The sequence below is a fragment of the Sus scrofa genome, chromosome 2 (genome assembly GCF_054392235.1).
Source record: "Sus scrofa isolate SSC_HxYL_T2T_F1_AM1 chromosome 2, Sscrofa_HxYL_maternal_Yorkshire_Landrace_v2.0, whole genome shotgun sequence".
Taxonomy (NCBI): Eukaryota; Metazoa; Chordata; class Mammalia; order Artiodactyla; family Suidae; genus Sus; species Sus scrofa.
Genome location: NC_139384.1, coordinates 9,965,935 through 9,979,515, shown reverse-complemented (window position 1 = coordinate 9,979,515; position 13,581 = coordinate 9,965,935). Strand labels below are relative to the sequence as shown.

Below are 13,581 nucleotides of genomic sequence, written 5' to 3'. Positions count from 1 at the left end.
CCGCTGCAGTGACCATGACAGATCCTTACCCTGTTGCACCACCAGGGAACTCTGAAAAGAGGATCTTTTTTTTTTTTTTAATTTAATTTAATTTTCTTTTTTTTTTTGTCTTTTTTTTGCCTTTTCTAGGGCCGCTCCTGCGGCATATGGAGGTTCCCAGGCTAGGGGTCGAATCAGAGCTGTAGCCGCCGGCCTACACCAGAGCCACAGCAAAGTGGGATTAGAACCGCGTCTGTGACCTACACCACAGCTCACGGCAATGCCAGATCCTTAACCCACTGAGCAAGGCCAGGGATCGAACCCACAACCTCATGGTTCCTAGTCGGATTCATTAACCACTGCGCCATGACGGGAACTCCCCCGAAAAGAGGATCTTTAATTAAAGAAGTTTGTGAAACACCGATCCCTCTACTGCAAGACTTCTCAGAGCCTTTAATGGGCCAATGACTATCAGTATCGTCGAGAGAGGGAGGGGGTGTGCCGTGTTACCCAAACTTAGCTGGTCTGAGAACCCTTGATTCCTGGGATGACTAGTCACCACTGATGGGGCACGAGTGCGCTGAGGAACCCAGTTTGGGAAACACTGTTTCCCAGAATCCTCGATAACAGGATCCTTTTGGAGGGGGTCCTGAACCCTGGGGAGACGGTGTGGCTGATAAACCTTGCTTCCCAGCACTCGCCTGGCTTTGGGCCCTGGCAACAGGCCAAGGCCCAGGAACTGGGGGCATGCAGACAGGAAAGGTGGCTTTTGTCCCCTGGGGCAGAGGGTCTGAGAGTTCAGCAGGGTGGGAGGGGGCGGGGACTGCAGGCCACGGAGAGCGAGGGCCCACCCACGGTTGCCCTCACTTTGTCTTAGCGAACCCTCAAGAACCCTCCCTGGCGAGCCCACTGCCTGCCCCGCCGCCCAGCCTCCCCTTTGCGGGAGTCCCTTCCCCTCTCTAGGCCCACCTAGGACACGCACCTCCTCATCCGGGGAGGTTACGGTCACCTGGCAGTGACCGGCCTCCTGGCCCAGACTGGGGCTGCAGACTTGGTTAGAGTCCTGGCCTGGAGGCAGCACAGATGCTGAGCTGCACCCCCCCGCCCCGCGCTCCCCCCATGTGGTCCCTCCTCCTCAGAAAGCCTGGGGCCTGGTTTCTGCAACAGCCCCTGAGACCTGCCAGCCCTCGGCTTTGAAGACTGGAGAGTGTGCAACCAAGCCCAGCTTCAAAGGCTCCCCGCAGCCTCCTCCCAGCCTCCTCCCGCCTCCCACCTCAGCCCGGCCCACCCCTCCACTTACCCCCCCCCCCCCGCAGACAGACACACGCCTGCAGCGTGTGCGAGGGCCCTAAACAGGGTCAGAACAAGAGATGGAAAAAGAGGCGGGGGTCCGAGGAAGGAGCACTCAGGAGCAGGAGAGAGGAAGGAGGGGCGTGGAGACAGAGAGAGGGGGAGAGGCAGACAACGGAGGGTGTGGGCAGGCGCAGTGGGGGCCTTGAGTTGAAGGCAGCAGTGGGGCAGGGCGGGTAGGGGAGCCCCCACTTCCCCGAAGAGCCCTTGGCTGGCAACCTAGGATGGAGGGGGGCCCCGTGGCCGCCCAGTGAAGGCCTGGGCTGGGCAGAGGAAGGGCCTGGGCCATTGGCTGGAGGGCACAGAGCCTTCTAGAGAACGGTTCCCCCCATCCACACCCCCATCCACCATGTGGGGCAGGGGAACTTCTCCCAGCGTCTCCCAGTCTCCCAGTGACCCTCAGCGGTAGTCTGCAGGGCAAGCCAGACCTGGCTACTTGAAGCAGGTCCTCAGAGCGCAAAATGGAGAAAGTGGGGTGAGTCGGAGGCAGCAAGACAGGCAGTGGGGACTGGAGCACCCCCCTGCCCCCCCACCCCACCCCGCTCCCCTAAGTAGCTGAGCATGGGGTTCTGCTAGGGTCCACACGGGTTTGGTCTGTGCCCCTTCCAGCTTACTCTCAGAACACGGGTGAGGTCTGAGAAGAGAATCTGAGTCCCCCGGACCCCGCCCCACCCAGAGGAGGGCTCCCTGGCCCCGGGGCTCGGGGAGGAGCTTGGGGGGTGCAGGGGAGTTAGACAGGGTTGGGGACAGAGTATGTGATGTGAGGGTTGGATGGAGGAATCAGCAGCCGGGGTTGAGGGAGGAGGCAGACAGTGAGAACAGCTAGAAAGTGGGGCTGGGGGCCCTGGGACACCCTGAGCACCAGGGAGGCACGGGCAGAAAAGGCAGAGCCCTGGGGCCACCCTGAGGTGCTGGGAGCACGTGTAAGGGGCTAGGGTGGAGAGCATGGTACCAGGGCATGAGGGGGAAACTGAGCGTGTGTGTGGCCAGATCTGGGGAGGGGGGAAGGGGCTCCTCCCACTTGGGCGATCTGCGTGTCCCACCCCCAACTCAGAGCCGGGCACCTACTTGATGGCCTTCTTCTCACTGCGCCCACGCCCTGAGTCTGGCGTGCCCACCGTCTCCAGGGAGTTCTTGTAGCGTTTGCCCTGTGGAGATAGCACCAGGTCACTCTTGGAGAACAGGGCCCCCGGGGAAGGCGAGTGGACTGCAGCCCAGCCTCAGCATCAAGGTCTGGGGAGGGTGTGGGAGGGTGTCACCACCTTGGGGTCCCAGCCCCACTGATCCTTGCTCCCCGGGGGGCAGCTCCTGGGCCCCACTGGGCTCCGGGACCTGCCCTACCCCCCTGACCTGCACCCCATCCCTGACCCTCAGGGAGGAGGCCCCTCTGGTCCACCTGTCTCCCGGGGCTCTGGCTCGGCTCCCAGAAACCTATCTCCCTCTGCCATGGACAGACGGCTCTCAGGCGCCTGGCCACGTCACACTGGCCACGTCACTGCCCCCAGATGGTGGGGGTGGCCTCCTGCAAGGCAAGGTTGGCAGTGGCCAGTGATGAGAGTGGCGGGGGCGGGGAGAGGGTTTGTGCCCAGTCCTGCCAGGCTGTGTCCTTCACTATCTGGGGACGCAGGCTGGAGGCGGGAGTCCCTGGGGTCCTCCTGCCCTGGGCCCACGAGACCCAGGCCTGAGCACTCTCCTTTGTAGGAAGGTGGCCTTGGGAAGCGAGGCTGCCCACTGACTCTGGGCCGGGCAGGAGGGCAGGCGGGCCAGCCCCCCTCGAGAGTTCCTCACACCCGCGCAAGTGGAGGCAGGGGCAGGGCAGGGCAGGGCAGGTCAATGGGGTGGGCACACCGGGTCCCCTGGCTGGAGGAAGGGCCACGGCTGCCGCGGTGACTGGGCCGGCTGCCGGGAAGGTGAGCACCATTCACCTTCTCGGTTTGGGTTTCTAAATTTAGCTCATGCAGAGCCAGGCACCATTAACATTCCTGGCTGCCACCAAGCGTCCTCACGCGCACCCAGGGGCCACAGGCCTGGGCCAGGCCCAGGGCTGATGCAGGCGGTGGGCAGCTGGGGGCTGTCCCCCCACTGGGCACTGGTCCGCCCTGTCCAGCTAGGGAAGGACAGGGACACACGCACACGCACACGCGCACGCCCTCTCGGGCACACATTCCCCAACACCCCGTCATGTGCGCCAAATCCACAGCCACAACAGTCAATTATTCCATCCTCCCCAAAGCAAAATAAAAGCTGCACAGCCGCGTTCCCCGACGCGCCTGCCAGCTGCAGCCCCTGCCCAGGCACGGGAGCCACCTCTTCAGGGAGAACAGTGGAGCTCCCAGGAAGGGTTTGGGGGAGGGCCCTCAGGCCACCTCCAGGACCCCTCGGTCTCAGGGGTGCCAGGGTCCTGTCCCAGCACTGGCCCGCATTCTCCGCGTCACCCTTCTCAAGTCCCTGGCCCTCTCCCGCCTCCCTTTCCTCCTTTCTGAGTGGGTGTGGCATCCCTCACCAGCCCTGGGGCTCTCACCCTCCCATTCTCACCCCAGATATCATTTCTCTCCTCACTTCGGCTCCCACTCCTGGGAACGTAGCCCCCAGTGGCAGGGACTGTGTGGGCTCTAGTACTTGGTGTGGAATTTGATACCCAGCAGTTCCCCAAACCCATCAATCACCCCCAGCCTGTGGTCCGAGCCTCAGGCCGATGCCTCTGAGCTAGAACTTTAAACAACAGAGCTGCTGGAGCCCCTGGGTCTGCAAAAAGCTGCCCTCTCTCCGTCCAGCCCTGGTCCCTCCCATCATTACCCACAGGTTCAAATTCCCAGTTCCGACTGGGAAGATCAGGGGCCTGGGGCCCTTCCACGGTGGCGAAGGTCCCTTCTTGGGCAGAAGCTCTGCCCCCCACCATTTCCAGCATTTCAGGCAGCTCAGGGAAGGGAGCGCCCCCTGGAAGGGCGCCCGTCCCCTCTTCTCTTTCTTCCTAATATTCAGGCTGGTCATCTGCTCCTCCCCCAGGGCCAGCACCTGGTCCATCCAGGGCATTCTTCCTGCCCTTCTTCCTTCCGCATCTCAGAGCAGCGTCCCTTCCAGCTGCAACGAGGAGCCAAGGAGCCAGGGTATGGGGGGGCAGGAACCGGGGTAGGAATTACTTTGGGGGTCTCGGGGAAGCTAATGGGGCAATGACAGGCACCCCCGGTGGGGTCTAGGAGACATGAGGTGGCTCCAAAGGAGCCCAGTACCCCCAGACTGCTTACCAGGGAGGAGGTTGGCCGGGCTGATCCGGAAAAATCCAGATGAAGATTAAGGAAGTTATTAATGTTTGGAAATGGGATCTGGGCTGTCAGGTATCACGTCACTGCTGCTGAGGGGACAAGCGGGCAGGGAGAGCCGAGTAACTGTGCGGTGACTGGTGGGGGGGTGGCAGGGGGATTTTAAAGCCCCTTCCATGGAGCACACAGACACAGCCAGGACAAAAAGCTCCCTGGAGTCTGAGACGAGGGAGTCGGAAGTGGGTGGCAGGATTGGGGGGGTCCCAGGCCAAGTCACGTTCTATCAGCAGTTCAGGGGCAGAACCCTCTGGGGAAGTTCCCGGCTGGAAGCCGGGAGGAGGCCGGGCCAGGGAAGGTTCTGCAGCTCTCAGCTTCCCAAGGCACTTCCTGCACTGACAGTCCCCCACCTGCTACAAAAACTGCCATCTCTGAGCTCCTGTCCCCAGGTGAGTGGGGGTGGGGCTCTCAGCAAACACACACACAGATACACACACACACACACAGATACACACCCTGCAGCACTTACCGAAGGAGCAGTGGAGGCAGACATAAGTGTCAGCTCACATGGGGATCTGATGAGATGATCCATATCCCACCACGTGGGGCGGACACACACGCACAGACACACACACACACACTGTACCCATGCCCTCCAAGTCAACACACTTAGCACAAAAGACCCCCACTCAAGGTCACCAGCATCACCTGTTCATACAACCTCCCTCTGTCCTCAAGTACAGACAGACAGACAGCCTAAGGGCCAGGGGCCCTGGAATGAGATGCACAGGGCTGCAGTGCAGGCTCAGCCACTCCCCAGGCCTCTGAGGACACATACAGGCACGTGGCCAAGCCCCCTCCTCCACTTCCCCTGAAATTCTGAGACAGACACAGAGGCAGGAAATTCAGGAACAATGCAGGGCAGCCAGCCTGGCACCTGCACGCAAGGAGATGGGCCTGAGTCACACACACATTCACACACACACACACACACTGGCACACATTCACACGTGGGCCAGGGCTGGCCTCCTCCCTGGCTCCTGCCCAGGGAAAGATGCTGCCTGAAGCTGAACATCCCAGGACAGAGAATCACACTCCCGTTTGTCTTTCCCGAAGGAAGCCTGCTTGGGTACCCGCCCTCTGGGCCCTCCGCAGGGGCATCTGCTCCTTCTCCTCCCAAGGACTGAGGCATGCAGGCCCCACCTGCACAGTACCCATGGCCATAGCCCCCGCCTCCCCTCCGGCCCCTCTGCGGCTGGGCAGGGAGAAAAAGGGGCTCCCCGATATGGCACCCTGCCCCCACTCCCCCCATTCCCAATGTGGGGCCCAGAAAGTGCCTGCCAGGGACCCTTCGCCTATGGCGCGGAAAGGCCCCACACCTGAGACACCTCTGGACCCATCTCGAGGTGGCCCTACAGACCCCAAATTCCCCATCACACTTCTAAGCTGGGGCGGCAGGACTGGGGCTGAGTGGGGCTCTCGAGGAGCTAGCTGCGGGCGGGCAGGAAGGGCGGCTCGGCCCGGCTCCCCCTGCCGGCGCCTTCCGGTGATGAATGTCCTTCCTGACGGCCTCGTTACTTATTGATAGCCTAATCCTGCTCGTTAATTTCCCAGCCCTCGTTAAAAATGAAAAGGAGCCGTTTGTGCTTGTACAAACCGGGAGAACCAGGATGGATGTGCGGGCGCTGGGGGTGGGGCGGGGCGGGGCGGGGCAGGCGGCACCTCCCCATTGGACAGAAGGCCCGACTCGGCCACGCCCAGCCCATGGGTACCAGGAGGTTGGGGGCGGGCGCGCGGGAGGAGAGGAGGGGGCGCGCGGCCCTAGGTGGGAGGGGGCCTCTATTCCCAGTCTGCGCGTGTGTGCCTGCGGCTCTTTCTGCGGGAGGTGGGGCCTGTGTGCGTGTCGTTACAAGCGTCCGAATGCGTGTGAGACCCCTTTCTGTCCACGAATGTGTCCCTAGGTGTGTGACTCTGCGTGCACACAGAGACATATGCGGTGCCTGCGTGCCTGCATGAGGCGTGAATTTCTACGGAGGTGTGTCTGACTGGGTGAGCAGGTGTGTCACCTGCCCTAGGGAGCGCTCACGAGCCTGTAATTGAGGGGGCGGGCGGGGTGCAGGGCCAGGCCCCGCCCTCGGGGCCCTTAGGAGCCTCACCAGTTTGCGCTGACACCAGTGGCAGAGGCTGCAGAGGACGACAGTGACGCTAAGGCTGACGGTGATGATGGCAGAGACCAGCAGGACATCGCGGGTGGGCGCCCCTGGGGAGGACATGCAGAGGTCAGACCCTCATTGGCCAGGGCCAGCCACCCTCCCTCAGCCCAGAGACCCCCAGAAGAACCACCCCAGCCACACCGGGGGCTCGGAGCCCCAAGTTCTCTGCCCGGTTCTGCCTGGCTGGCTGACCTTGCGACTTCCTCACTCTGCAGCTCATTTCCCTCATCTGTAAAATGGGAGTCTCCAGTCTGCCCCAGTCCCTCACTGCAGGGGCCCTGCATGGGGTCCACACCATCCCCCCAAACTTCACAGCCTTGAAGAGAGAGACCACGTGTGCCCCTGGCCTGGCCAGGCCTCACCGGGCTTTCAAATGCCTCTAAAAGAGCCACTGCTTCGGCATGGCAGGCTTCCTTTCCTTGCCCCCCTGCACATACTCTGAGCCACAACTCCAGCTGAATCAGCCCAAAGGGTTACTATTCATTCCCACAGTCCTTCTGAACACATCTGTCCCATGGGCACTAACAGATCCTTTGAAGTGTTGCCCGAGACTCAAGAGCTACATGTGTCACCAATCTCTGGACCCCTCAGACCAGCCCTCATCCCCTTCAGCTCAGCCTTTCCTGGGCTGGAGGCCCACTCAGCCGGCCTCTGCACACCCCGTCCTCCCATGCCCTACTCCCTGAGCCCACCTCCGGTGCGCCCACTCCATCAGCTCCAGCCCCGCCTTCGTTGCTGGCAGAGTCCTATGTGTTCCCAGGGGCTGCCCCCCAGCTTCCCTTCTGAGAGTTCAGGGGTCCTGTGCTTCAGGAGTGGGAAACTTGATGGACCCCCAGGTTGCTGTGCAAATCCCCCCACTTGCTAGCTAACCGCTCCGTTTTCTCGCCCGCCCTGTAAGCACGGATGAAGCCTCCTCCCTCCCTCCTGGCAGGTGGTTGTAAACACCAGTCCAAACCAAACGTAAGGAAGGCAAAACTTGACCATAAATGATCATGTGGGGGAGTGAGTCGACAGAGACCAGCACAGATCACACGTGCACTGTAAATATGTGTGCACAGGGATGCGTCAAAGTCAAGGAGACGCTGTTTATTTACAGAGGAGCCTGCGTGGGCTTCTCGGCTTCAGTGATGGTGGTAATTAAGAGTTGACAATATCTGTCTGGTCCGGGTTCCTGCGGTTTTAGCTTCTGGGCATCCACGCTCTCTGGCTTCGCTGTGGGGCCTCATGGAGCCGGGCCCAGCGGTCCACCCCAGCTCTCAGGGCCCCTCGGGCTCCCTCCCACCACTGCTCCAGCGCTCTGGGCAGCTTGTCCGCTGCCCCTTCTCCCTAGAATCTTGCTTGGGCCCCACCTCTCCCTCCCCAACTTGCTGAGCCTCCAAGCTGTGAGAAAAGGCCAGCCTTGCCCGGTCCCTCCTTATCCACCTGCCAGGCCAACAAGGCTTCTTCCTGTCCTGACTGCACAGCCTCAGCCCCCAGGAAGCCACTGTACCCAGTTCACTGTTTGCCTTGGGGCCCATAGCCCCTGGCAGCTTGGACCTGGACAAGATGCAGAAGCCAAAGAACTGGTCCTGCCCTTCCCTCACTCGGGTGGAGAAGCACAGCTCTGCAAGGCTGGAGGGGCCGTGTATGTCACAGGCCAAATCAAAGGCCTTTTATTTATCTATTTTTTTTAAGGGCTGCACCTGCAGCATAGGGAGGTTCCCAGGCCTGGGGTCAAATCAGAGCTATAGGCGCCAGCCTACACCATAGCCACAGCAACTCCAGATCCAAGCCGCATCTGTCACCTATACCACAGCTTACGGCAACGTCGGATCCTTGACCCACGGAGCGAGGCCAGGGATCAAACCTGCATCCTCATGGATACTAGTAGAGTTTGTTTCTGCTGAGCCACAGCGGGAACTCCAGGCCTCCATCTTTAACCTTGTGGAAGCGGGGGAGGCATGATACCACCCAGGGATCACCACTGGGGCCCTCAGACTCAGGCCTGGGGTAAAGAGATGTTTGAATGTACCTTCTAAGAATGGGGCCAGCACTTTTTCCAGCTCTCTCTATGGGAGTAGCCCCTGCCCCACGGGAAGGTCTAGGGTGTGGGGCGCTATGTGGGCTGGAGAAGAGCCTTTCCTTTGATGAGCTCACTTTCGTTTTTATTTTTTTTGTGTGTTTTTGGCCCACACCCGCTGCATATGGAGGTTCTCAGGCCAGGGATAGAACCGGCGCCATAGTAGTGACAATGCCGGATCCTTAACTCATTGAGCCACCAGGGAACTCCTTGAACACACTTTTCAATAAAGTCAATTCCATTCTTGGGCTGATCTTTCTTCAACCACTGTCTATTAAGAACCAAGAATTCAGCTAATTATTTCTTAGCACGGCCAGCGATGTCCTAGAACCAGGGAGTGGTAGGTCACCCAGCCTGAAGCTTGAGACTCCAAAACACCCGAGAAAAGACCCAAGTGTGAGGACAGCTTCTGCCTCTTAATAGCGGTGCGGTCTTGAACAAGTGTCTTAACCACTCCATGTTTCCATTTCTCCTTTATAAACTAAGGTAATTAGAGCACCGCCCCCCCCCCGTGGGGTTGTGGTTAGTATTCAATAGATATGGATTATTATTAGGGTTGTTGGTGTTAGTTTTCTCTCGGGGGTACAGAGAGCTCTGGCAGCACAGGTGAAGAAGTGACTGCTGGACTAGGGAGCTATCTGGGAAGGCTTCCCTGAGGAGGTGGCATCTGATGTGGTCTGGGCGTTGGATGTGAGGGGCAGAAGGAACAGAAAGAGCAAAGGCATAAGAGGGGAAGAAGGGTCAAGCGTGTTTGAGCAGCTGGTCTAGGTTGTGGGGAGGGAAGCAGCGGAGACCAGGCTGGGAATGAGAGTAGGGCCTTAAGGCGGGGGTGGGGGGGGCCGTCTATCAGGCTGAGGGGTTTCCTGTGTTTGTAGGCCATGGGAGCCATGGAAGGTTTTTGAGCAGGGGAGGGGCAGGAGCAGAGTGGGTGTCAGCAAACTCATGACCCGGAGCTGTGGTAGGAGGTCCTGCTCTGGATGGATTCCTCTGGCCTGGTGACCTCTCTATGTGAACCCTCCCCCGTGTATCTCTTGGCCATGGGGCAATTCTCCGAGGGCTCACCTCCCCAGAGCTCCCTCCTTTCTTTGCCAAGCAAGGTCCTTATCAAAAACTGCCCCTCGGGGAGTTCCTGTCGTGGCACAACAGAAATGAATCCGACTAGGAACCATGAGGTTGTGGGTTCGATCCCTGGCCTTGCTCAGTGGATTAAGGATCCGGCGTTGCCGTGAGCTGTGGTGTAGGTCACAGACGCAGGTCGGATCTGGTGTTGCTGTGGCTCTGGCACAGGCCGGCAACAACAGCTCTGATTAGATCCCTGGCCTGGGAATCTCCATATGCCACGGATGTGGCCCTAAAAAGGACAAACAAACAAACTGCTCCTTGGGAGTTCCCATTGTGGTGCAGTGGAAGTGAATCTAACTAGTATCCATGAGGATGCAGGTTCGATCCCTGGCCTTGCTCAGTAGGTCAGGGATCTGCCGTTGCTGTGAGCTGTGGTGTATATCGCAGATGTGGCTCGGATCCTGAGTGGCTGTGGCTGTGGCTGTGGCCAGCAGCTGTGAACTTCCATATGCCAGGGGTGGGGCCCTAAAAAGCACAAAAAAAAAAAAAAAAAACAAAAAAAACAAAACTCCTCGACCTCTGCTGGAGGTTGGGAGAACCCCTAAGGACAGAGCTTGTCAATCCCAGAAGCCAGTGGTCCCTCTAAGAGGTTCTCAGAGACCCAGGGAACGCCCATCTTAAGCAGTGAGCATTCTGTGGGCATGCAGCCTGAGCAGTGGCCTTGGAGTCTAGGAGAATGAGGCTGAGGCCCTCTTCTGGCCACTACCCAGCTGTATGGCCATGAGCTAGGTGCTCGGGAGTTCTAGGTGTTCCACCCACAGCAACGACTTGGTCTTCGCAACAACTGAGACAAGCAAGAAGACTGACCCCATCTTACAGATGGGGAAACTGAGGCACAGAGGGGTCAAGTGCCTTGTCCAAGATCATTCAGCTAGGAGGTGCTGAAGCCCGGGTTCGAACCCAGGCAGCCTGGCTCGGGGTCTACACTCTCTCCCTTGACATCACACCCACTGCAGAGGCGGGTGGTCAGGGGTCTCCAAAGTGTGTGGTTTGTTTCTAATGGCTGACCTGTGGCACATGGAGTTCCTGGGCCAGGGATTGAATCCAAGCCGCAGTTGTGAGCTTCTCCGCAGCTGCGGCAACTGGTGTATCTTAACCCACTTCTCCAGGCCTGGGATCCAACCCGTGACTCCACAGCAATCTGAGCCACTGCAGTTGGATTCTTTTTGTTTTGTTTTGTTTTTGCTTTTTTGAGCTGAGCCGGCGGCATATGGAGGTTCCCAGGCTAGAGGTCGAATCAGAGCTGTAGCCGCCGGCCTACGCAGATCTGACCTGCATCTGTGATCTACGCCTCAGCTCACGGCAATGCCGGATCCTTAACCCACTGAGCGAGGCCAGGGATTGAACTGGCAACCTCATGTTTCCTAGTTGGATTGGTGTCCACTGAGCCATGACGGGAACTCCTGTAGGTGGATTCTTAACCTACTGCGCCACAGCAGGAATCCCCAAAGAACATTTTGGAAACTTTGCAGTTCCCAGGAATTTCTCAGGGGCACAGAGATGGATGCTGTGTGCCCTCAAAGCCCTGTTCAACCAAAGCAGCTCTGTTTCTTTGTTTCACATCTTGGGTTCCTGCAGAACGTTCCATTTGAAGAAAGGGATATATTACTAAGGAAAGCTGAACCCCCGGGATCCGTGACCATAGGAGCCTCTGCAGCATGAATGGATGCCGTCATCTTCCAGGCAGCTTATCCCTCCCCCCAAGATCCTCTGCCCACCTTCCCCCACCCCCCGCCCCCGGCATCCCTTAGACAGCCCTTGAATCCAGGGTGAAACAAATGCTTGCCATTGCAAATTGCATCGATGCTGTGAACAAAAGTGACACGATGTCCTCAGCCAGCACGCGATATTGCCATCAAGGGGTGCAAGCATGTTCATGCCTGCCAGCCGGAATGAAACCATTCCCAGAGCAGAAAATCACTGTGTCCCAGGCTGCAAGGGACCTCAGAAGTCATGGAGTCAGGCCCCATCCCTGCACGCACCCCCTGGGCAGCCCTGGCAGTGACGAGAAGCTGCTTCTGTAAGAGGCAGACACACACACCCCCCTTCACCGTGAATGGGCATTGATAGCTAGGGCTGCTGTCCCTCGAGCTGAGCTGAATCTGTCTCCCTAGAACTTTCCCCCTTGGTCCTAAGCTTGCCCCCTGGAGCTGTCGGGAACAAGCCGGCTCCCTCTGCCACATGACAGGTCTCCAAATCCTTGCCAACAGCTCTCATGTCCCCTTCCAGTCTTCTCCAGGCAAAGCTGCCCCAGCCCTTCTAACCCTTCCTCCAATGACATACATGGTTTCAAGTCCCCTTAGCGTCAGCATATTAACATTTGCGGAGAGAAAACATTGCAGCCAGAGTCAGCCTTTTGACGGAGCTGAGTTCCATGACTTACCCTTGGGAAGAGGAGCCCTCTGGGCCCCCAGGGTTAAACACAGACAAGGGCAGACAGGACATCGGGAGACCTGGAAGTGAGGAGAGCCTCCAGGGTCCCATCCCAAGGGGGCCAGGGCACGAGATAGGAAATCAGGCATGTCCCTGCCCCTCTGCCCAGGCCTGTGGCGGGCGTGTCAGCTAATTAGATCCCAGGAGGAATGACGAGCTGGCGGAGTCCTGTGGACAGAGCCCATGGTCCTGACCATGCCACCCCACCAGCAGCTCTCAGGGTAAATGAAGCCTGGGTGCTCGAGGAGATGGCTCCCTTCTGAAGGTGGACAAGATGCCAAATGGTCTTTCCCTGTAGAATGTCAGCTCCATGCAGGCAAGGCTCACTCTCAAGTTCACTGCCGTCCTCCCAGCACCAAGGACAGAGCTGGGCACCAAGGACAGAGTTGGGCATATAGATAAATGATTATTGAACGCAAGCGTGAGGCAGACTCTCGAGCAATAATGATACTAATAGAGGCTACCATTTATTAAGCACCTACTGTGTACCAGACCATGAAGGCAGGGGCTACATCCACTTTGTTCATTCCGATAACCCCTGTGACATGCTCACCCACAGGAAGTGCTCAGTAAATATCAGTTGGATGCCCAATGCTTGCATGTATTTTCTCACTTGTCACCCAAACAAGATGAGAGAGAAGAGATGGGAGAGGCTGCAGTGACAGAGTTTGAGAGCCTCTCATTTACACGCACACAAAGACACACACATCAGGACCCCTTCCGGTCTTCCCCCACGCCCATCTTTGCCCGACAAGTCCTGATTCTCCTAGACTCGGATGAAAAGCACCTCCTCCAGGAAGCCTTCCACAATCTCCCCAGTGGGAATTATCTTCTCCTGCCTCTGAGCTCCCACCACACTGTGCCTGCACCTTCCCTTTCTGGTGCAGTGATTAAGTGCCAGGGTTCTGGGTCCAGACTGTCAGGCTCAAATTCTGATTCTGATTCTTCCAAGCTGTGTGGCCTAATCTCTGCGTGCCTTGGTCTTCCTATCTGTAAACAGGGGCTGGTACCGTACAGGCCTCACAGGGCTATTGTGAGGTTTAAAGAAATTAGCACATATAATGCACTTAGCACAGTGCCTGACACAGAATAAGTAGGCAATAAATGCTAGCTATTATCTGAGCATTACCGTGTCGAGCCCTCCATTAAAGACATCTGGGGCACAGAG

The 13,581-nt window shown here is 58.5% G+C and overlaps 1 protein-coding gene across 1 annotated transcript in view; it reads right to left on the bottom strand.

Moving 5' to 3' along the window:
• SYT7 (synaptotagmin 7) overlaps positions 1-13,581 on the bottom strand; it is a 64,955-nt gene that overhangs the window by 32,131 nt on the left and 19,243 nt on the right. Inside the window, exons 2-3 of the mRNA XM_085010944.1 lie at positions 6,743-6,846; positions 2,398-2,477 (exon numbers count right to left, since the gene is read on the bottom strand). Of these exons, the coding sequence (XP_084867070.1) occupies positions 2,398-2,477; positions 6,743-6,846 (184 nt within the window). The remainder of the gene's footprint in view (positions 1-2,397; positions 2,478-6,742; positions 6,847-13,581) is intronic.